Here is a 23,239-nt window from a genome sequence, read left to right as displayed (position 1 = left end):
ATCCAAATAAAATTGTGTTTGTTGATTAAGCAAAGCTCAAACATGTAACACACATGCATGTGTATATATATACATACAGAGCCACAACTATGGTTGTGTATACCAGAAACCAAAATACAGTGTCAGTGAAGTAGAAGATCTTTAAGTCTTGCTTGCAGGCAAAAAGAGAAAACAGAGTTTACTAACCTAAAGGGAGAATGAGAAAACAGGACACAGACACCAGCTTTAGAATACCCTTTCTGGCTACAGAACTGCATCTCAAGCCAGACAGCAGTGGCATCAACAGGTACCAAACACAATAAGGAAAGTGCACCATTTTATTTGTGAGCGTCCTCAGACAGATCCACATGAAAGTATAGCTTATCCTTTACAAAAAACCAACTAGAACAGTATGCAGAACATCCACCTCATGCCTGCAAGACAGACTGCCTTCGAGCAGCATATTAGGTGCTTGGATTTCTTTCCCTACCCTTGCACAGGCAGCCAAAAAGAACACCACTTGCAAAGGGATATATACATTTATTCATATAAAATTAGTTCAGACACCTCAGAATCTTACAAATAAGATCATCTTGCAGTCTCCAAAAGCACAGCAGTAATCTCCTTGAACTCACCTCTGCTCAATGCCAAGATGTGCATTGATACTGGCATATCGAGCTGTACCAGTGAGATTTTTGTCTTCTCTGTATGGTATGTGTTGCCTTGTCCTGTTGTCCCGGTACTTTTTGGCCAAACCAAAGTCAATAAGGAATAACTTAAAGAAAAATGAAAATAGATTATACTTCTGTACAATGCAAGGAATCACTAGGCATTAGCTACATTTTAAGACATCCACACAATGTAACAGCCTACAGTTAAGAGGAAGCAAAGTAACAGTGCAGTCACAACTAGCTTTAACTAGCCAGTTCAAAAACTTAATAGTGAATTAGTTCAAGCCTTTTCTCAATCTAGTGGAACAGATTAGATTGTGCTACTCAGCATATGCATCTTAGTTCTACAACTATTTAATGTTACTCTTGTAGTTTGTATCACATTAGCTCAATAACTACAGTGCACAATTTAGGAAGGAAACTAGTATGTGCAAAAGCACACTTCACAAAAACCCACTCACACTAGACCAGCTTACACATACAAATAGTTAATGGCAGCTCAGCAGCTTAATGGAAGTGATGCATATCCTGTATTCTTCCGTATGTCTCAAAGAACATTGGCCATTCTGCAGAGCGTAAGGCCAAAACCCTCAACAGCAAACAAGACACCTTGCTTTCAATCATATGCTCGTTTCAAGACTACCGGAACACTATCGCAGCAGCATGACACACTTGCTGATGATATTAATACAGCCAGGAAGCTAGAGCCTAGTACATGGAATCCAATTTAGGTTTCTAATAACCAAGCTTGCCCAATGATTTGGTATTTAGCAACAACTGAGTGCGTGCTAATTAGCACGCTAATAGCCAGCCTATCTACTAAGGTCAATACAGACTGTACCTTCTTGCGACAAGATTTCAAGACTAGGCAAAAAAAGCTAAGGCAGAAGTACATAAGGAACATTTCAAATTCTAGCAATCAGTCTTCAAGCTACAAATCATCAGGCTGAGCTCCCGATTCCACCATTGGATTAATGCTACAGGATCAGGTACTACAACCCCTACAGGTTAATGAATAATGCAAAAGTAACTTGGGTAGGGGAGGGATATGATGGAAAGAAGAAATAATGTTCAAGAAATTCTCAATAAAAAACTATTCAGTATCGCCTTACAGGTGATTCTAGAATAGAAGATACATAGTTTTAAATGCAAACAAGTGCTGGAGATTGATATGCAGGTATACCTGCATCCAAAACTGAAACAAAGGGTCACTCTTGCACACTAGAAGGGCTGTGAATTATAAAGTGACACTCGACACAGAAGTATCAAAGATACTGAAAGACTGAAAGTTTCTGAATTCCACGGTAGGTATGTTTTAGAATTCTGGCTGAAGATGATTTTCTAACTATAATAGTCTAGACAGGAAAAAACAAAGCTAAAAACCTCTTAAGCCACTGACGTTGGAGCAGAAAACCTTAAGTCTTGCCATGATTTATATGCAACCACAAAGCACAGCAGTTCTACATTTGCTGTCCTAATGAAAGTCACCCTGAAAATCCTAAATGTTTTGAGCAAGAGGAGGTAAACCCAAGCTGTTACATCAACTACATTGGTCAGACAGTTCAGCAAAGTGGGGGGGGTCTTGTCTTTGTTGCACCCACCACAGCCACCACTAGAGGTAGTTATTCGCTTAGTGAGCATGGACATGTTCTCCAGCTACCAGGAAATTAGTGAATTTTGATACTAAAGTAGATAGTACAAAGCTTTATGTTATTACTACACTGCAAATGCAACATTCCTAGAAGCAAAGCCTGAGCTCAAATGCAATCCTTTATTTTCTGATTAAAGCTCTCTGATCTGGTAACAGCCTCTGATATATAGTTAGCAATAGCTACTTTTGCAGCGCCTTTGCCCATTAGTTTAAGCAAAATACTATGCCTTGAGAAGGAGGGAAAACCAAACACTATACACATCAGTCAGAATATTTTCACTGCATGTTTAGTTACAAACACTTTAAACCACTCAAAGCCTTCATGTGCCTTCCGTAATCCTGGGGATCTTGCTGTTAATTAATGGTACAAATGGACAAAGTCACAGTTCACAAATCAAAATAGTTAACACTGGATGTATGCCTCATACATAAACAGCTGGTGTCTAGCCCTGTTTAGCACCAACTTGGTAAGACTACTTTTTTTCCACAAGAGTTATAAAAGTAAATAATGGTCTGCCTTTTCCACAGCTGCTACAAGCTCTATCTATTAGACATGAACAAGGTAATTTTGCATTCTCCAAGAGGTATGGGTAGAACCTCTTTTAAAAAAGGAATCAATTCAGCAATACAGATCTGTTTTTCACTAGTCAAGTAACTAACTGGACATGATTTTATGGTACTGATTTCTCTGGGGAAGTTACTCTGTTCCCTAGCTTCGGCTCATTCTGTATTTCCCATTCTAAATGGGTGGAAGGCAAAGGAGTAAGTCCATCTTGTAAAGAGTTAAGTTGGAAGATACAGCCTGATTTGGATGAGCATGGAACATATTGATTGTCTGCCAGCAGGAACACAGACGCATTCCCGCAGATAACCTCATACCACCTTAATTCTGTTTGTTGCATGATCAGCAGGAAACTGGAGAAGTAGGGCAAGATTTTTGCCAAGAGCAACTAGAGAAGTAGATCAAAGTCTCTGCCTCAACCGATAAGAAAGTTTCAGAAGGAGACAACAGAAGCCTGTCAGCTTGCGTACAGCAACTAGCTGTCTGGGATTTAATACATGAAGACTATCATTGTGGAAAGCTACAGACGGATTCTATGGCCAAACTCCTCAGCTATGATTCATATTCAGCAATTTCCAGCTGTCCTGCTATGAACTGGCATGTGTCTTCATTTCTTTCCAATTCATCTTCTCTTTAAGAGTCAGGAGTACTACATTTAACACTACAAGATAAGTTCATGCTTCTCCAAGGCACAGCTTGTTGGAGTAATTTCATTTTGTAAGCACAATGGATGAAAATATGAGAGTCCTCATTACACATTTGGAAATATTTTGAACAAAAACTGCAAAGGAAGGAGTCTGGCTGAAGCGATAACAGAACTACTCCACATGCAAAGACACTGCAGGAACCCTACAGCAAGGCAAGCAGACAGCCCTATGCAGAAGCCCTGCTATTTCACTAGGGTGGCATGTCTATCCTTCAACACATTCAATAGATTGCCTTTGAGTTTTAAAGGACAAAAAATAAAACCTGCATCTGAAATCAAGCACATACATTTAGCCCTTTTTAATATCAGTTTAGAAATAATTCCACAATTTAAACAAGCGCCACAGGGAAACATCTTAGTAATGTTACATGTTTGCCAAGTATGTCTGAATAATGCCAACATAAGAGGTGCTTTTGCAAGGTCTACATTCTCCAGAGAAAAAAACAAAAACAAAAAAAACAAAACCAAACCAAAACAAAAAACCAAAACGAAAACAAAAATAAAGCACATGAATTTGGGGTTGAGGTTGGAATAGGAGACGGTTCAGACCTGGTTTAATCCTGAGAAAGATGGGTCCTGAGAAGTACTAACAGTCATGCTTCTTTTCCTCTTCCCCACTGGAGATTCTAAACACTGAACAAACAATAGAGGGTGGCAGTGCATCAAACAGTATTGCTTACAATGCAACAATGGCTGGCGCAGACAGGCAACACCGAGGCGTTCGAGAAAGAACAGGGTAGCCAAATGCCATCCTTCTTCCACCAAGCACTGTACTTTTCAAAAAACTATGTATGTTCACATTTTTTAATTTTTTTTTTCCAAGGAGAAAATTTGAAAGGTGTGACAAGGTAAATTTCAACTGTGAGCCGCTCCAAAATGGCACTGCCTTGACCAGGGATAGCAATGGTGACATTTGGCTCTATTAAAAAAGGAAATTAAAGTTTTGCTTACAAAAGCATCCTTTGGTTCCACAAACTGCCCTTCCCCCAAAAGACATTTAGAAAAAGTAAATCTTCAGTAAGGAAGAGGTAGAAGGCATTTAGTCACCTTAAAGTTTACTTTCATAAGCATGCAGGGCTTATTTCTAGCATAGCTGAAAATTCATCTTTTAAGGTGGGAGCAAAATTTCTCCCAATCACCAAATTAAAATTTGAAAAAAATATTTTTTATTTTTTTTTTTAAATATAACTGACAGGAAGCTACTGGAACAAGATTACCATGCTATTCTAGTCTTTGTGGCTGATTTTCTTCAAACTTTGTGCAGTCATCTCTTAAAAAACCCCAAACTACACTTAGTTACAAAAAGAATCAATGTAAATACTGTATGGTGGCAAGTGTTCCTCAAATAAAGCACTTGGTTCCAAACTGAAGCAATCCATTCCTTATTTTGCTCATGTAAACCTATTGATTTGTGTTTCCATCAGAACTACCTAATCTCTAAAATCCTGCAACAGTAACAAAGCCCATGCCCACAGTGTTTACCACCATATCATTGCGTGGCTCCCTAACTAGTCTACTAATGGGGAAAAAATCTAATAGTTTACAGGCAATTTTGGTTTTCATTTCAGCTGATGCAAATCTAATGTGTTCCTCCACTAAAGTAAGCACAGTAGCATTTTCTAGGCCATTAATCCACATCAAGATGAAATAGAGTGCAACAATGCCAACCTGGCATGACTGTGCAACAGTATAGAAAAATGGCCCAAAAAGAACAATTGGAAATCAGAAACTAAAACTAGGAAAAAATTTAAAGTTTTCAAGTTATACTCTAAGTCATGCCAGAAAATTAAGGAGCCTAACTGCTCAACACAGCAGAGAAATAGAGCTCTACAGAGTGAAAGTATGAAACTTGGGAACAAGCAAAAGTTTAACAGCAACAGGATTACATATAGACTGCCTTTCAGCTGGACTTACAAGCTTTTCCAACAGTGGTTGTATCTAAACATTCAGTGCACTGCACCTCTTCAGACAACAGCTGTTATCTCATGTTAATCAAGCTTTCCCCTTCTAATGTTCATGGCCCTGAAGTTGGCATTCATACAGGCAAACAAAGGTAAACATTTTAAACACTAGTAGTGCCTAAAGAGATGAGATTCTCTGATGGCATAGAGAAGATAAGTGGGAATCTTGCTTCCAATAAACAGCTTGATCACATACATTTGTCCTGAAGTTAATTTCTATTAAGTAGCATGCTTAATGCATTGCCAATGCTGCCTGTCTGCCCGAGCTCGACATACAAATTGCAGGATTAAGCATATTTCACTCAAGAGAACTAAAAATAAAAAACAGTTTTCTTCTATATAAGGTTTTCAACGGGAAACATGCACTTCTGACTACGTTTATCCATCCAAACAAGTGCAATAACCTCAGCCCGCCCCCCACCCTGTTTCTTTTTCCCCCACAAAGTAAACAGAGCAATTTGCTGTACAACATATTCAGATACTCTAAAACTAACAGTTTTCTATCAACATATTTACATAAATTCACTTATTAAGGCAATTGATCTACATGTTGGCTGTTAGTTGTATCCACAATTCTGATGGCTGAAGAGTTCTCTTTACCAGTCTGTCACTGCAAGACTTAATGCCCTTATGACTGGTAGGTCAGGAGCTCCCACGTTGGCACAAATTCTTTTCATCCCAGGAAGTCAGCCCCAAAGCCAAAGATAAGATTTTACTTTATCATTGAGGAAAAAAGATGCTATTACAACAGTTATCTTGATAACGAAATGCCATCAAGAAGAGTAGCTAAGTATTCTCTAGGGTTTGTTTATAATCTTGTTGCAAGCCTAGAAATCATCTTGCAATCGAGTGCATCTCACAGGGTGGGTCAGAGACCCACGTCTGCCACTGCATTTAGAAGTGGACGCTGAGAAATCCAATTTCTCACATCAAAGAATCATGGTTTAACATCCAAAACATCAGTTTTAGCAATGAGTTTTAAAAAGACTGTGCAGCTTGATTCAAGTAACATAGCCATTTCCTTTGGATCTTTTAAACAAAGAGCATCAGACTAACCTTATTACAGTGACGCCCAATACCCATTAGGAAGTTATCTGGTTTAATGTCTCTGTGTATAAAATTCTTTGTGTGAACATATTCAATTCTACTGATCATCTGTAAAAAAACACAGGTAAAATTTCAGTGACAGCAATACAATTCACTTAAACCTTCAACGAATGCACGAATTTTTAGTGTTACCTTACTCTGCAACTTAAGTTTCTATATTTACTTAATGAAAACCAAGGGGTTTTTTAAATGCTGTTCAAATAACTTTATCTTCATGTTAAAATCCACAATCTTCACCAGGAAATGGCAGATTAAATACCTGAAACTATTTCACAGACATTCAAGTTCACGTTCTAACTACAGTGTCCCATTAATTTCTTTTCCTTACTTCAAACAAAGGTTTTTCTATACCTACCACAATACAATTTTAAAGCTCATTCCCTCCCCCTGTCCCAGTTATTCATTCATCTGGTTATTCATTCATCATCAAGTGTCACTTTTCCAGGGAATAGTTTTCACAGAGCAAGTAACAACTTGATTGTGGCCCATACTGTCATATCTAGGCTACCGTGATCCAGGAATAACAGTCAGCAATGAAGACTCAGAGAAACTCTGGCACATCTGCATCATCCCATATGGTCGTGCGATTTCCCGTGCGTGAGATTACAGCACATACATTTATGTGGTACAGCTTTTCAGCTACAAAACACTCTTCGCACAGTCTTTAGCGAGTTGGACTGTTACAACATCATACCCTTGACAGCTGTTCTACTGGACTATGACCTAAAAGCCAGTTCTGTGCACTGATATCATACATCCCATCTATGTTTCCCAGATGACAACTAATTAGCATTTGTCATCCAAAAGAATACTGCACAAAAACCATACAGATTCCCTGGAGATGCTGTAACACCCAGGCTCTAGCTAACTGAGCAGGCAAATGGCTCTCTAAAGCAAGCGTACCACTCACTTAAGGCAGCTGAGAATAGGGACAGCTGACCTTGTCTCCATACAAATGCCATGAGCTTCCTTGGCCAAGAGCCTGAGATTCTACGAGCATCTGGCTACGTGACAACTTGGTACTAACATCAATTACGTAATATTAGATGAAATTTAAACTACCATTGAAAATCCAACTCGAGAAACCTTTATTGCCTTTCAAGTAGCTGAAGAGAGCACAATCAAGCTATTTATTAAATAGCAAGAAATAAATATGGCTGGTCATTTCAATTGCCGTACTCTCATGACCATCTTGAAAAAATATCAATTGCTAGAAAGAGACCTAACAGACCTCCATTTTAGAGGCTTTGATCAAGTTTGAGGTAGAGTGGCATTTCCACTAACAGCTTTAAGAACTGTCTTTAAGCAGCACAACCACCAAAACAGTATTTGTTAGCTCATGGTCTGGTACTAGAAGTTACAGGAGGTTGTGAGCGCATAGTGACAGTCAGTAAGAACAGACCTATACACTTGCATGTTGCCCACCTGTCACCACAGCTGACCAACATGTAACAGGTTTCCATTGAATTAGATCAGCCATAACTGGAGACTGCTTCAGACAGACCTTTTAACACACCCCCACGGCTGATACAAGGAGTTAGTGTCGATACTTTATTAAAGTTGCACTTGCTAGATCTGCAGCTTTAAGGAGTTGGTATCTGCGTTGCCCTCCCACTACAGGCCTACATTCATTTTGTATGCCACAGCACACAGAAGCCACCATTACTTAGTTCCTATATAGGTCAAGTCTTCACTTAGCTATATATACACAACACTGCATAACACGTTATTTAACCCACTTAGAGAACCATGTTGCACAAAATACTTCAGGGGTTTTAACTTTCTCACAGTAAAACTTGCACGTACCTGGTCTGCTAACATAAGTACTGTTTTCATTGTAAACCTGCGAGAACAGAAGTTGAATAGGTCTTCAAGGCTGGGACCAAGAAGATCCATAACTAGAACATTGTAGTCCTTTTCTTGACCATACCACCTGCAAAAAAGAAAATTACTCAGCATTAGCAGGAATCTTAATAAAGCTCTCTTGGCTGCAAGGGCACATTGCTGGCTAACATTCAATCCTGAAAGCTAACTAAAAAGTAGGGCTAGTAGTGTCTTATTTCTCCTGGAAACAAAGTCTGAGGACAAAACAGAATACACAAGTCGGCAAGTGCACGTGCCCACATTTCATTTTCCTCTTAAGAGGAAACATTATTACACTTTAGCAGCAACTGAAATACCAACCACAAAAATCAAAATGCAATCAAAGCAGAAGCCATTACATGTCAATATATTGAGGTTCATGTACAGTCTGAACTGAAACTCATCTGCAGGACACCTTATGCTTCTATCATTGTTTCCTGCATTATTTAACTTCACAGAAACATCTTTAAATGCTTTAGGCTTTGTTTTCAGCTATGACTTAACTGCATGAACTTGCTTTGGTCTGTTGCAGAGAACTCATGTACTACCTCTTCCTTAATTCATCCAAATTTAACAAATGGCAATCACATTCTATCATCCTATTAAGTAGAAGATAAAGGCTCTTCACTAGGTTTTCAACATCATAAAGGGAAAAATGTGTCACAAAAACAAAAATACAGATGTAGCAATATATCAACTGCAGTCAAACAGACTGCGATAACCACCCTTAAGCGCCTGATATATCAATTTGGGACAAAAAATTAAGTGTTACCAATGCTGTGAGGACAAGCAGAAGGCCTGCCGTGCATATTTTTCCTTCCAATCCATGTCTAGCATTTCTATCATAGTATTGCTTCATGTCACCTGCAATGCTAGGAGAGTATTTTATCACCTAAGCTGCCTCAGAAGACCTGTAGTCACATTCTTCACTTCTGCAAGTCTCAGCTGTGAATTTCCATACTTTAAATGGGCACTGAAAGACAGAACCTGAGTATTCCTTTCTACAGTCCTTCTGCACATTCCAGGTTCCCACAGTTAAGTGAGAGCTGTGTGTGGAAAAACTGTTTATGAAGCTGTGCTGAGTATTAGTACATGACTGTAAAGATTCAACACCTTATTGATCAAAAGACTGTATTTTGCCTTTGCTAGGCATCTAAGCCCTCATGACAAGGACCTAGTACCAGCAGTCAATGGATAAGGCACTGAACAGCTCTCTCCTAAAAGAGTCTTGAAGTTTCCAACAACCGTAGTGCAGACAAGATATACCAATAATATACCCCATAGTAAGAGCATGCAGATAAAAAAAATCAGCTCAAGATTCAGCTCAAACACAGTAGTAGCTGGGGCTTGAAGACCTCTATAATCATTTTATTTCCACTTTAGGCAATGACTCCAAGAGACTAATGCACAGTTGTCTGGAAAATAGTTACCACTGATAAAGCCGACAAATTCCTTGGTACTCAGAGGATTCCAAGCTTAGCCAGGGGAGTAAAGCAAAATGTTTATAAAACCACAGAGAGAAGATTCTATATTTGGATTTGTTTCAGGAACTACTGGCCTGTACCTTCCTACTGTTAGTATTCTAGTAGAAACCATGCACTTTTATCAAATTTATAACAACGTATTACAAAGTTATATATGGGCTGTGGATCACACCCACTGTTTTACAAGTCAATCTAGGACATTTATTCATTCCCTACATCAACAGGGGATGCAGTAAATACGTATTTTGAAAGCAGTCATTCAAATGACATGTCAACAAAACAGCTGTCTTCCATGTTAACGATCATACTAATACTCTAAGTACTATTTCGCATTTTTGCCTTCTAAAATTTCATTGAATGTACTATGATGGACAAAAATACCCCAACTTACAAGTGACTCATCTGGGAAAACATGCTAATGGTATTACTTGCTAAAGTCTAATTTATGAAAAGTTTAATATTCACACTGCAACCTGACACCAAGCCATGAAATGCATGCATTTTGAAAAGACCTGCCTAGCTAGGCCCTTTTAAGGAATGAATGGAAGCTACTTTCAACTGCAAGAACGACCAAGAAGAATATTTAAAAAAAGCAACGCAGAGAGGGAAAAAGAGTCAAAAATAAGATGCTGTTGAGAAAAGTTCTTATCCAAATGCAAACCAGCTTCAATTAAAGAATTATTAACTATATCTGTAAATCTACTTCTTGGTTCCTATCAAAGTCACCTATGTAAATGGCTGAGAAGTTTTGACAAAGCTCTATAAACAACTCCATAGGTCACAGTTGAAAATGAAACATTATCATCTAGAGCAATGAAAACTGGACCAAATGACCTAGTTATTCTGTCACATGAAATTTATGTTTCTTGTGAAAAAGTCTAAAGAATAATGAGCTGAATTGAAGCATTCTGAGGAGTAAATCAAGATCTAGATAAAATATGGTTTTCAAGAAATGGAAGTTCAATTCAGATGCTGAATTTAATTGTTCAATACAGTAATGGTTCAGTGCCCAAGAGACTGCAGTGTAAGGGAAAAGGATCAGTCTTCAACTGAGCTAAGAAAATTTAGTTACAGCATCACAGAAAAAGTGAAGCTGATTAAGAGGAAGCCTACCATGGGAGCTACATTTTAAAAAGCATTTGGTGGTTCGACAGAAATCTCTCTGCTTAGAAAGTGCAGCAATTCAGGTTGATTGCGCAACCTCCATTTGGACTACTTCTACATATGCACACGAAAATTTTAATCTCCTGACCATTTTGCACTGGTAAAAAGCAGAATCAACTCTGCAAGACAGAATTAAGATGGGAACTCTTAACATTTCATTTTCATGTGTACCTGCCTGTAATTCCTCACAGAAGACTGCCCCATGTATTCATTTCACTACTGGCAACTAAAACTTCTGCAAGGGTAAAGGAGTAACTTGTGCTTTATTTACTTCGTTAACACTGCAAGTAAGTTTTAATTTCCGTTGGAACATTTCCAGGGAAAATGGGATTAAGAAGTAAGGCTACATCATGTCCATTCAAAGTCTAGTAGCTGCTACTACTGGCAGCTCTGAGTAAAAATGTTAGAAGTCTTGGCTCTTCTTAGGAAACCTTGGATATTACGATATCTAGGAGCTTGGCAAGTACTCCTTACTCCCATATTCACATAATGACTGTAAAATGGCATATAAATAAAGATTTTGGATGAGCACAAATTCAGAGCACTTTGGCATGCAAGTTTTAACACTACTGGGCTAAAATGCAAAACAATATGGCAACACACTGAGCACAAATCTAAAACAAGGCTGTCTCAGAAATCTTCAAAAGTTCTAATGCTGCATCAGCAACGAAAATTGGAGTGAACTACTAATATAAAGTAATAATCCATACAAAGCTCTGGGCAACTAATAGCTGACACTAGCATCTCAGAACACAAGTGTCCCACATGTCTGTTAGAGCTCCATGGACTTTTTTTTAAGCACACCTGGAAGTACACTCTCTCATACTAAAGTTGAGGAAGCAACAGCAGCAATACATTGTAAGCAGGGAGAGTTTTGGAGGGGAGTGGAATGTGGGAACAAGAGATTTAACTACTTGACAGTTCACTTTAGGTGGGTAATGACCCTACACACAGTTACACAAAATGTATTATTTCAAAAAGAGAAGCTAAGTTACTAGATTAGGAAAACTCATTATTTCTCTAGTTCATTCCCACAGTGTTATACGTCCCATTAGGACGTATTTCCTAAATAGAAAATTTTGATTCTGTAGTATACGTCCATTTATACCTACTAACGGCAAGAAAACCACACAAACAGATTATTATCAGCTTTCCAAAAGAACAGCAGTAGATGACCTTATTGCAGACTTCACAAAACATTAACAGGACAATATTATTATAAAGAGCTAAGAGTTATCATCAAACAGGCAACATAACACTGTAATATCGGATACAGCTAATAAAAACCCTAGTCCATACTCAATCTGTAAAGCGTGACCAGTCTCACACATGCATGAAAATGCTTTGTCACTCTCCCTTGCCTCATCTGTTTAAAACTACAGATCAAATTACTACAGATCAGTTAGAATACAGTAAATATCCTTTATGCAGCTTTCCTTCAAAGCATGGTTAAAGACAGAACACAGTGACCTTAATTTGACTTCAGTGACTTGTCTAATTTGAAAGACCAAGACTCACCACGTCAGCAAGTTTCCAAATCATGTGGTTTAGCAGCCTGATACATTGCTCCAGTATATGCACACAGCTGAAACTTTTCATAACATCTTGAATTTCAATATTTGTACCTCTATGCTGAACAACTAAGTCACATGACACACTGGTTTGAGAGTGGTTGGTTTTCAAATCCCATAGAGTAAAGTGGGTATGATGCCAGATCACATGACAAGTGAATGTTTACTTGAACTCCTGTGGGGTGTTGTTTTTAATTCCCTTGACTAACCTTGAGACAAGCAAGTGAAATACTGATGCACATCTAGCACTTAGTAGTAAATATTGTAGTCAGGTCTACCCAAACTTAAAATCCTTCTCTGTTTTCAGAGCTGCATGCTTCAAAAATTGTATGATGTCTATTCTGGCAACTGCATATTTCATAAATAATGCCAATGACAAAAGAAATGTTTAAGAAAATGTTTGTTAATAGCTTGCTTGTTTCTTTTTAACTGAGAAAACTTTTCATTTGGTTATTGGAATCATCTCTTCACATCTAGTGTATCTTCCTTTGAAAGGGTCAAAATTGAGATAGGCCAGTTAGTAAAGAGGCGAGCAAAGGGCTAACAGAATTCAGACACAGCCTATGAAATTATAGTTTCACAATTATAGTAGATAACCAGATGTTTCATCCATTACATTGACACTTGTAATTAGAACAAGAAGGTAACAAAACCAGTACAATTATCAAAGCTGTGTGAGCTGGTCACATGCTGAATAAAATAAAAGATTTCAGAAAATTCACATAATCTCAAATTCAGATCAAGATTAACTAAGTTACAGCTGTTAATCACTGGTAAAGACACCACAAGTCCCATGCATTCTGAAACCAGGAAGGCAGTAAAGGCATTGTCACCATTAGCATAATGGCACATCATTTCGTCTACAACTTATTATATACAAAACCAGAACGTCAGCTCAGTGTGACAAGAAAGTGTTCCTACTACCAGAGCAACTATAACAAAACGATTTTGTTCTAGCTTAATAAAAGCTCTCCTCAATCAACACCTGCTTTACCAGGTAAGCTATCCTCCACTAAAGACTTCTGTCAATTCGATCACTGACTGTTCCCAGTGGAGGCTGTGGCAACCTGGAATTATAAACAGAACTGCAGACAGTCATGCTTTTGCGAGATAAAAAAACCAACCTATCTCCTGATGCCTCACTGCAAGGAAGTACAATGCTTCTGTGACAAGACTTGAATAGTTAAACCTTTAGATCTCCAGAAACCCTTACAGTCATGGCAAAAAAAAAAAAAAAAGGACATTTTGGACTTCTTTGACATTAGATAAACTTTTGCCGCTTTCATAATTCATAATATGTGACCCTATGATTACTCTGTGTAGTCCTATGCATTTAGTTTCCCAGCACTTGGGCTTTCAAACATCAAGTGGAAGAGTTCACATGACAAAAAATAGAGATTGTCAGAAGAATTAAGGTAGATAAAGCTATTAAAACAGAAAGCATACGCTGAAAAAACAAGCTGGTAAGAACTTACCACTAGAACTACCTGAGATCACCTTATTAGTAAGTTTGACAAGTCAGCAGGCACATGAGGGTGAATACGCAATCTGGAAGGCGTGATGAACACAAAGGATTCAGACATCCTTCAGAAAACCAAATGACACTGAACTGATGAATACTCGAACTGTATTCCATTTCTGCAAGCACCAAGCCATTTATACAAAAGTCTCTGAACTAGGCATTAGTCAGATGATGTGACTAAAGAGAAAACACAGGCCTTCCTATAATCATACAGCTCTAATACCAGGCATCACTGAAAAATAAAAAGTAATCCTAACCAGTAAGAGTACAGGTATTCTACACAAACTGTGAAGCAATCTGTATAAATGCTTAAGGCACCAATGTGCCAACTCTGTCACTAACATTAAGTAAAGAAAACCCAGATCAGAACAGGGACAGGAAAGAGACTTCAAGAAAGATGGGAAGGTGGTGACCTCTAATCATGTATTCAAACAGCTCAGCAAGGCAACTACGGAGTTATGCAACTATTCTTTATAGATATGGGAGGACTGTAATAGGGAGAAGGTTATTAACAAAAAAAAAATCAGGGAAGAAATAAATAGGAGCTGACTGCCTATGGGTACAAGCATTTATCTTTAGGCACAGAAACTGTCTGTCTGACAACAGGATCATGAGCACTGCCAGCCAGCCTAGAAAGTTTTAACACCACACCTGACTGATTCACAGAACGAATAGCATGTTGTCCAAAACAGGTGCTGGATTTGGACCAAAGCGGTCTCTTCTGGCCCCATATTCTAGACTTCTCAGGATAGACATCTTCTGACAAATGATGTTTCAGACAAATTGGGAAGTATATACTAATCTGAGTCTTAACAGATACCGAAGCAACACATAAGAAAGGTAATCTATCATTGTAAGATTCATGTCTAAATTGACATGTTATTTTATATTTTGACAATATTTTATATTTCTAGTTTATCTCCCCTGAAGCTGGAAAAAGCACTTAACTGTTAGTCAGCTAGGAGTAATATAAATATGGCATGACTGAAATACTGAAGTGGAATATTTAGCAGATGTCATCTAACATTAGTTGCCATGGTGAGTGTGAATTAGGCCACCCAAGTACTAAATAAAGAAACAGCAATGAACACCCTACACTATGAAGTTAGATAGACTCTATAAATAAAATTCTATATCATTTTTTGTACAGTTATGAGAGAAATATGAATACACGAAGTATGCCAGTGCAACTCATCTCCTAAGCTGTAAGGTCATTTCATCTGCCTAGTGTTATATTGCATACGTAACTTCCATGTAGTTGACTTGCTGTTTTCCTAGCTGTTTAAGGAGGTACATTAACGCCTGGTAGGAAGCGAGGAGAACATAAGTCAAGTTCCTTCCCTAGAAGTCACAAGGTTCAGTTGAGAAGGTAAGCCATTAATCTGCAGTAGCTACAGGAAACACTGCTGATGAAAAGAGTGTTTCAGTAGTACCTCTACTGATCACCTCTTCCAAACGAGTAACACTGAACAGAAACTGCATACTTTTGCAGCACTTTCTGCAAAGGCTGAGAAGAAACGCAAGGAGAAAAAAGAAAAAAAAATCAAAGAAAAAAGACAGCTTCATTTGTTTTCAAACTGTGGTCTCTCTTGGATGCTTATAAGGAGTCCACAAAGACCAATTAAGACAGAAGTTTAGATTGTTCTAAAACATGAAATAGATTTTGTGTAAAGACATTCACTGTCTAAATAGAAAAATTTTAACTATTAATTTAAAAGACTAGCTTTCAATTTTACTTGGAGCTACCAGAACAAGAAGCTTCCTCTTATCTACTAGAGTGGTTCTGCCCTTCACTATGCAGCCCTAAGTAATAACAGAAGGTTAATTAAATAGGAGGCTCTGTTGCTAGAGCCTTCTTCCTCATTACTTGCAAGACCTAGATGAAAGTATGTCTTACCAATCAAAAGATAGAAAACTTTTCAGACTTTATCTGACTACTAGTTTTGGGTTTATTTTTTTTTTAAATCTAATTTTTCTTGGGGGGGTTGTTTGTGGGTTTGGTGGGGTTTTTTTTTAGGTTTTTTTTTTTTATGCTGCAGGAAGTTAGCGGGAAAACAGTTTAAAATGAAGGTGTTCAAGAGGTTTTTAGATTTTTAAGCACTGCTTAAGAAGATCGAAGTTTGAAGTGCTCAAGAAAAAATCCATTGTGAGAATAACCCTAAGATTACCAAACTTGACCACATTTTTCTATTAAATTATTACTTAGTGAAGTATTAGCAGTCTGTTATTAATAGATTATCCAACAACATGGCAGTAAGCAACCAGAAGAACAAAAATTGTGGATGCTTTTATAGATTACTTTTTTGCCAGAAACTTTATAATATGCTTTACTATTTAGAGGATTGCGTAGTGATACATGGGTGGCAATACCGAATTTCTCAACACCAAAATATTTTGCAAGAACTTACTGCATTGAAAAACTCAGAAACGGATTTACTTGTTCAGTTTGCAATAGAATGTTGCAAAAAAATTGCTGAGCCAGTAGCTTTTGGTTTTTAACCTTACAAATGACTAAACTTCAGTATCACCTTGATTAGCCTCACATGCTGTACAGTATCTCTTCAGCCTTGCCCATACAAGAACACAGAGTATCTGTTTCACATTCACAAGGCTCTCTCACTGCTCTTACACATCACCAATGGCCACACCTGGTTCCAGCGTAGCTGTTTTCCATTTGAAACTGATGATAATGAAACCAAGTTATCCCATGATACTGTCATGAGAAAAATCTGAAGCCCACTTTTCTTTCAAAAGTACATCTGAAAGAGTAACTAAAGGTAATCTTTGTAAAGGATATGAACAATAGCTGATAAACACTATAAATGACAAAAATCTAGAGTGGTTGTCACAGATAATTCAAACAATTGCTTTGTCAAGAATGCTTTAACAAGAGTTACACTATGAACAAAACAACATACAAAATCACCAAACACTCTGCTACATTCCTCCAAGCCAGAACCAAGAATTTGGGAATAAAGGTAGATAGTCCAAACTAATAGGATCAGTGCCCAGTTAACAAGATTACAGCTAAAAATGCTTGGCCACTGAAAACAAGAGGGGAAAAAAAAAAAAAAAAAAGACAGCTGATGGCTGAGAACAATAAGCCCAGCAGAATACTGCAGACTTTGCATTGTGTCCTAAAGGCAGATCAGATTGTTCGAATGTTAAGCTTGGTTCAAGAGCCTATTGTGAAAAATAAAGGTAATAATCAACCAAAATTTGTACATCAAGAACAAATCACAGCTTAAAAATCTGTAGACCATTTATATAAAGTTTTGTGAAACCCCAGAGACAAGTTCAGAAACTTTGCTACTCTTCCAGGAAACAACAATAAGCAGCGAAGTCAAAGATTTGCAAGTCTAAAAGGGTTTAGAATATTCAGAGAATAAAGATATTCCAATCTCAATGTTTGCTATTTTATGTGCAAAAACCAAGTTCTGTTACAGTGGGAGAACCAAGGCCCCTTGTTCACCCTCCACGACAAGTGAAGGCTCACTGTTGATCCCACAGAAGCAATATTACAAAGCTTAACTCTAAAACTAAGATTTTGTTAATTAGCTTTCTTGCAATCAGCTTGCAAGGCCATCAAATCAGCCTTAAAAGCTATAGAAACATTGCTTGGTTCTAGATAATTTAAATGACATTCCAGATACACTATCCTATCATTACTAAGTTTGCAATCACACATCTAAAAGGCAGAATTCAGTTTTAAGAACAGATGCCTAAAATGAGCTATCCATACCTCACCTATTATTTCAGCTTTGTGAGTCAAAGAACCACAGCAGACCACTTTAGTAAGGCAAAGCCACATAATACAACTTCTAGTAAGCTGATCTTGGCCACTGCATTTCTTCAGTAGATGACGAACATAGAAAAAGTCCCTCATTCTTAAATGAGGAATACAAGATTATGTGCCTCTCTTTCCCGGATGTGTAGCACTGGGATAAAAATGCTGCTGAGCCCAGCTTATACAGCATGGCAATGGGAAAAGCTTAAAATGGTTCCTTAAATTTGTATCAAATGCTCTGTTTGTGCTGTTGCTGTTTAAAGGTGTCACATTACAGAAATTTTAACAAATGTTTTCAAAGGTTTTCCTTCAGTTTGATTCATCTTTCTAAATATGCTGAGCCAAGAACAGTGTATTCCAACTTGACAACATACCATTATAAAACAATGGCGGAATGTGTATTATCAATTACATATGCAAAGTGACCCAAGTACAAAGTCATACGTTCTCCCAGCTTAGCTGCTGCCAAAGACGCACGTCAGAAAAGCTTGAATTGTCTGAAACAACATGCACAGTAATTGCACTTCGGTCTTAGTCTTTGCAATCGCCTATTCCAAGGCATATCCTTGTTAAGCACCTCAGTGATACATTTCATTTGGTAGGTCAAGTCATCCCCCTTGCATTCAAAGTACCATGGATTCTACTTCTACTAAACACATCATTTTAATGTTTGTCACAAAAACCGTGCTGGGTACCCTGCTCAGCTTCCTCTTAAAGAAGATAAACATAAAAATACCATTTTAGATTTCTTCAAGCATCACCAGATGTCATACAGCAAGACAACAACTAGTAACAGAAGCCTAGTCAAAGAACCTGTCAAGCAGCATCTGGTACATACAAATAGATTTAAAATTAGTGCTGCTTCTGAAGACAAAAAAGGTATTTCCAAATATTTTCTGAAAGACACTTTTCTAGAAGAATACTACAAAGATTAACACTGTGAGAACCTGAAAGTGAAAAAAACTTTAAGACTCATTGATATCAAATAGACCACACACCTTTAGCACAATGAATCTATAAATCTGAGTTGTTTTGAGTATTGTCTCAGTTGTCCACTCTTATTCAGATTCTTGAAATCCTGTATTATTTTGGTGGGAGGAGGAAGGAAGTATGTGTTAAAGAAAGGCTGTAGTTCCCCTGTGGTGGTGAGACTTCTAAACCACAGTCACTGGCTATACAGAAAAAGTCAGACACAAGAATGTCAAATACAGAGGAGAGAAAACTTAAAGATGACTACTGTAATTGAAGCTAGAAGCAAGTTTCTTAACATGTAAGATTACTTCCAGTATTTTGGTTTTAATTAAAATGCTCTCACGGGGCACTTTTAACCGAATCCAAGGACTTAAAACAGTAGTTCACTTCTGTTACATGGAAAAGCTGAAAAATTTGCAACTTTGGCCTTATTATAGCACCAAACGTTCATTTACTTTTTTTGAAAAAGTTTAAGAATGCCTGCTTCTCCAGTTTTGCGATCAAACACCTGATACCCACTTGCTTTGGCTATTTTCCCAGTTATTTCTGTTTTAGCACATAACTATACCGTGATAGCTTTCCAAAATGCAATTTCTATTCTTTCAGTTGTGAAATAAAGGCATCCATTTGAAGAAAAAGAAACCGTAGTCTAAAATAAAGACTAAATTTGTTTTCACATAAGCAACTCTGTTTAAGCTGCAAGTATTCAGTTTAATTCAGATATGTTTATTCTACTCTTGCAAAAGGCGGTAGTGAATGAGGACAGATGGCCAAGACAACACTGTCTCCTCTGGTATACAGATTCAGCTTACATTCAGGACTACAGCCAGTTGTGTTTGGCAGGGGAAGGGGGGGAGGGGAGCTATTAACCTCAGAAATGCAGACTTGGTTTAGGTTTTGTTAAAATTAATACATGAATATGTCATCATTATGACCTTACAATAGACTGCAGAGGCCACTATTGATATAGGTGAACATACAACAAAGACAGGGAAGGGTTAACAGATTAAATGGAATCCAGTTTGACCCAATATCTAAATTGAAATAGTTTCTGCAGCTCAAGGAACAAAATTCTTTTCTGTCCTAGTGCAAACATAAGAAATACTAACTTTAAAAACAATTATTAACAAAGTTTAAAAAAAAAAGAACAACTTCTTGTGCAACGTCTTTCTGGAGAAAACTGAAGTTTCATTTAATCTACTCTGATGCATCAATTCAGTAGTTGGGAACTAACCCAGTGTAACACCTCAATAATCTCAAGAGAAATAACTCCTCCTAGAGTTTGCTGCACCAGTGATTTTCTTCCACATTAGGAAATTATTAAATAGTTGAAAGTTTCAGACAGACTATGAAACAAGGAAGCTGCATAACGAGCAGTTGGGAGGGATTAATCTTGGCACTTTAACTGTACGGAAATCCTAGTGACGCATCTGTTGCGGGTAACAGAAAGGGGCTGCCATTTCATTCCTGGTTGAGGTTCTCTGCAGTCTCAAGCCTTGCAGCACATAACTATGAAAGGAAAAGATACATGCCTGAGCACGTCCCTTGTCCCAACACAAGAAGGGGGAGGGTTAATCACGTCCATCCGCCATTTTCTGAGCGGAGGAGGAAGACATGTTGGAACAAAAAAAAAAAAGGCAACAAAAGAAAGCAGCCATTTCCAGTACCGGCTCGAAACTCTCAACCTCATCAAGAACACTGGCTCTCACTAAAACTGTCTCACACTTTGTTCTAATCACAACAAGAATTTCTCACAGTTCAGAACTGCTGAAGATCTCATTTTCAAAGCACAGTATGTACAGATAAGAAGAGACAGTGGGCCAGTGGGGAGGATACCCAACTAGTTGTAGAGCTTGGAATGGAGCTTTTCCCCCCAAACAGCCCAAACCCTTCCAGATAAATCTCTTTATAATGGTGGTGTCCTGCCTCACACTAACATTAAAGTCACTGTACTGGCATACATTAGTGATTCCTACCGTATATGTGGGATGCCAACTCCTCCCTGCAGAATCTTGTATAGTTTGCTTTCATACAGCAGCTGGGGATGTCTAGCCTTCTGAGACTCCAACTTTACAGCAACTTCCTACAGTGAGAAGGAACAAGGAGTCAGAGCAGAGTGTCCACCAAGCACAGCCTTGCCACTGAGGTTTAAGGGGCACAGCACTTCAATATCCCCCACACATCCCTGCTGCAAATGCTTTGAGGTATAAATTTTTAAGCTCTCGGTGCTCAACGTCCTGCATTTTGTTGCGTCTTCTAATAAAATCCATACTGTGATGATTTGTACACAAATATCCATTCCAGGACATGAAATTGAGCTGGAGATGTAAAGTCTTCAGATCCATGTAACTGAGGAAGAACATACGTGGGTGTTTCTTCTTTACAGCTCAGAGCCGTGAGGGGGAAAGAAAAAAAAAGAAGAAAAAAGAGCTGAAGAAACAAGGAATCTTCTTTGTTTCTATTACTGTTGATGAAAATAAGATACAGTGTTCCCCAGCTGAGAGAACGGGGGACAGATCACTGGTGAGAGAGGGACGACTTTGGCCGCTCATAAAAGACAAAGTACATTTTCCCACAATGGTCTTCTCCCTACCACTCGCAAGCGAACTATGCGACTGCTGGGTGGGGGAGACCACTGCCGCACGGCTCTGCTGTCGAAGGGGCAGTGCCACCCCCCGCCCCCCCCGGCGATGAAGGGCGTCAGGCAGGGGAAGCCCCTCAGCCCCAGGGTACACACCTTCACCCCTCCACCCCGCGGAGGGCAGCTTAGCCACCCTGGCTGGACGGCGCCGCGCGGTCCCTGGCAGGTGGCGGTACCAGGGGCAAAGGGGGACAAAACCAGGCTTCAAGTCGGCCTCGGGAAAGTTATCGGTGATCTCTGGTTCCCCCCGAGGTGCGGAAGGGACCGCGCCGGGCCCAAGAAGGTGAGGGAGTGCGAGCCGCCCTTACCTCCCCGTTGGTGATGTTGATCGCCAAATAGATGTCCCCGAAGGAGCCCGACCCGATCTTCCGCACCAGCTTGTATTTGCCTCCGACAATGAACTCGGCCTTGGAGCCGCTGCTACTCGCCATGGCGGGGGGCGGCTGAGGGGCCCTCCCGGCGCTGAGAGGCTCGGGGGGAGAAAGAGAGCTCTACCGCCGCCCCAGAGAAGGGGAAAGGGGGGGGGGGGGGAGCAGAACAAGGAAGGCTGGTCCCTGCTGCTCAGCTCCAGCCGGGCCCCTCCAGCGGGCGCCCCCCTCCGCGGCTCTGTCCCGCTCCCCGGCCGGGCGGCGCTCGGCTCTCGGCGCCCTCCAGAAAGATGAGAGGTGGCCACCGAGGTGTTATGAGGGGAGGGGAGAGGGGGGGAGGGGAAGGGAAACGCGAAGCCCGCTGGCTCCGGCGGGTCCCGGCCGCCACCGGTCCCTCACTCGGCCACCGCCGCCATCTTGTCTCCCAACCGCTGCTATCGCGGACACAAAATGCCCCCAGCCTGCAGCCGCCGCTTCTTCACCGCGCGGGGCACGCTGGGAATGGGGCGGAGCGCTCAGCGCGCACGCGCCAGGGAAAGGCCGCCCCCACCCCGCAGCGCGCCTGCGCGAGGGCCTAGGCGGGCGGAGAGAAGGCGGGGAGAAGGCGGTCGTACGCCTTCTGCGCGTGCGCACGCACCGCCCGCCCTCAAGACCAATGACCGGCGTCGCTTATCACCCTCCCCCGGCCCAGCGACTCGTCGCGTGCTAGCTGCGCGCATGCGCACTACTCGAACACGTAGACCGGGCGGAAGAGGAAGGAGAGAAGCATACGTGCCCTCACCCGCTTCTTAAAGGGACAGGTGTCCCAGCCCTGCGCCTGGTGGGTCGTGACTGGGCCTGTCCCGAGCGCTGTCCCAGTTGTGGCCGGGAGCAGCGGGGCTTCAGAGCCGCGAGGCTCCTGCTGCTGCTGGCGGGTGTCTGCTCTGCCCTCGCCTCTCTCAGGTGGCGGGGGGCTCCTGGGCAGCTGGGCGTCTGCCCTCGCTGGCTGCGCGGTGGCGGTCGGGGTAGGGAACAGGAGATAAGGCCGGGTCAGAGTCACGGCCGTGACGCACGCTTCACGCCTCTTTTATGTGGGGTTGCGGCTGGCCTGCTGGTACTGTTTCAAGGGTCTTACCACATCCCGAACCCCGGTGTGCATGTGTGTTAATGGTCTGGGTTTGGATGTAAATGAATCCACAGCAACCTGCCTCCTGTTCTCCTGCGGTACCCGCAGGTCGTGGGGCTGAGCTG

At 40.2% G+C, this 23,239-nt stretch overlaps 1 protein-coding gene across 5 annotated transcripts in view; it reads right to left on the bottom strand.

The window, feature by feature from the left end:
* The window catches only part of CSNK1A1 (casein kinase 1 alpha 1), a 35,742-nt gene extending 13,180 nt beyond the window's left edge, over window positions 1–22,562 (bottom strand). For 3 of the 5 annotated variants that reach the window (XM_075766705.1, XM_075766707.1, XM_075766706.1), the window contains exons 1-6: window positions 21,950–22,562; window positions 20,977–21,083; window positions 8,444–8,570; window positions 6,587–6,685; window positions 4,119–4,202; window positions 615–754 (exon numbers count right to left, since the gene is read on the bottom strand). In XM_075766705.1, the coding sequence (XP_075622820.1) occupies window positions 615–754; window positions 4,119–4,202; window positions 6,587–6,685; window positions 8,444–8,570; window positions 20,977–21,083; window positions 21,950–22,072 (680 nt within the window). In that variant the 5' untranslated portion in view covers window positions 22,073–22,562. The remainder of the gene's footprint in view (window positions 1–614; window positions 755–4,118; window positions 4,203–6,586; window positions 6,686–8,443; window positions 8,571–20,976; window positions 21,084–21,949) is intronic. The other 2 variants (XM_075766708.1, XM_075766709.1) reach the window with 1 other exon arrangement.
* Window positions 22,563–23,239: the final 677 nt, after the last annotated feature.

This window comes from Balearica regulorum, chromosome 14, assembly GCF_011004875.1.
Source record: "Balearica regulorum gibbericeps isolate bBalReg1 chromosome 14, bBalReg1.pri, whole genome shotgun sequence".
Lineage (NCBI taxonomy): Eukaryota > Metazoa > Chordata > Aves > Gruiformes > Gruidae > Balearica > Balearica regulorum.
The sequence above is the reverse complement of the archived record's forward strand: the minus strand, read 5'-3'. Positions and strand labels throughout refer to the sequence as shown.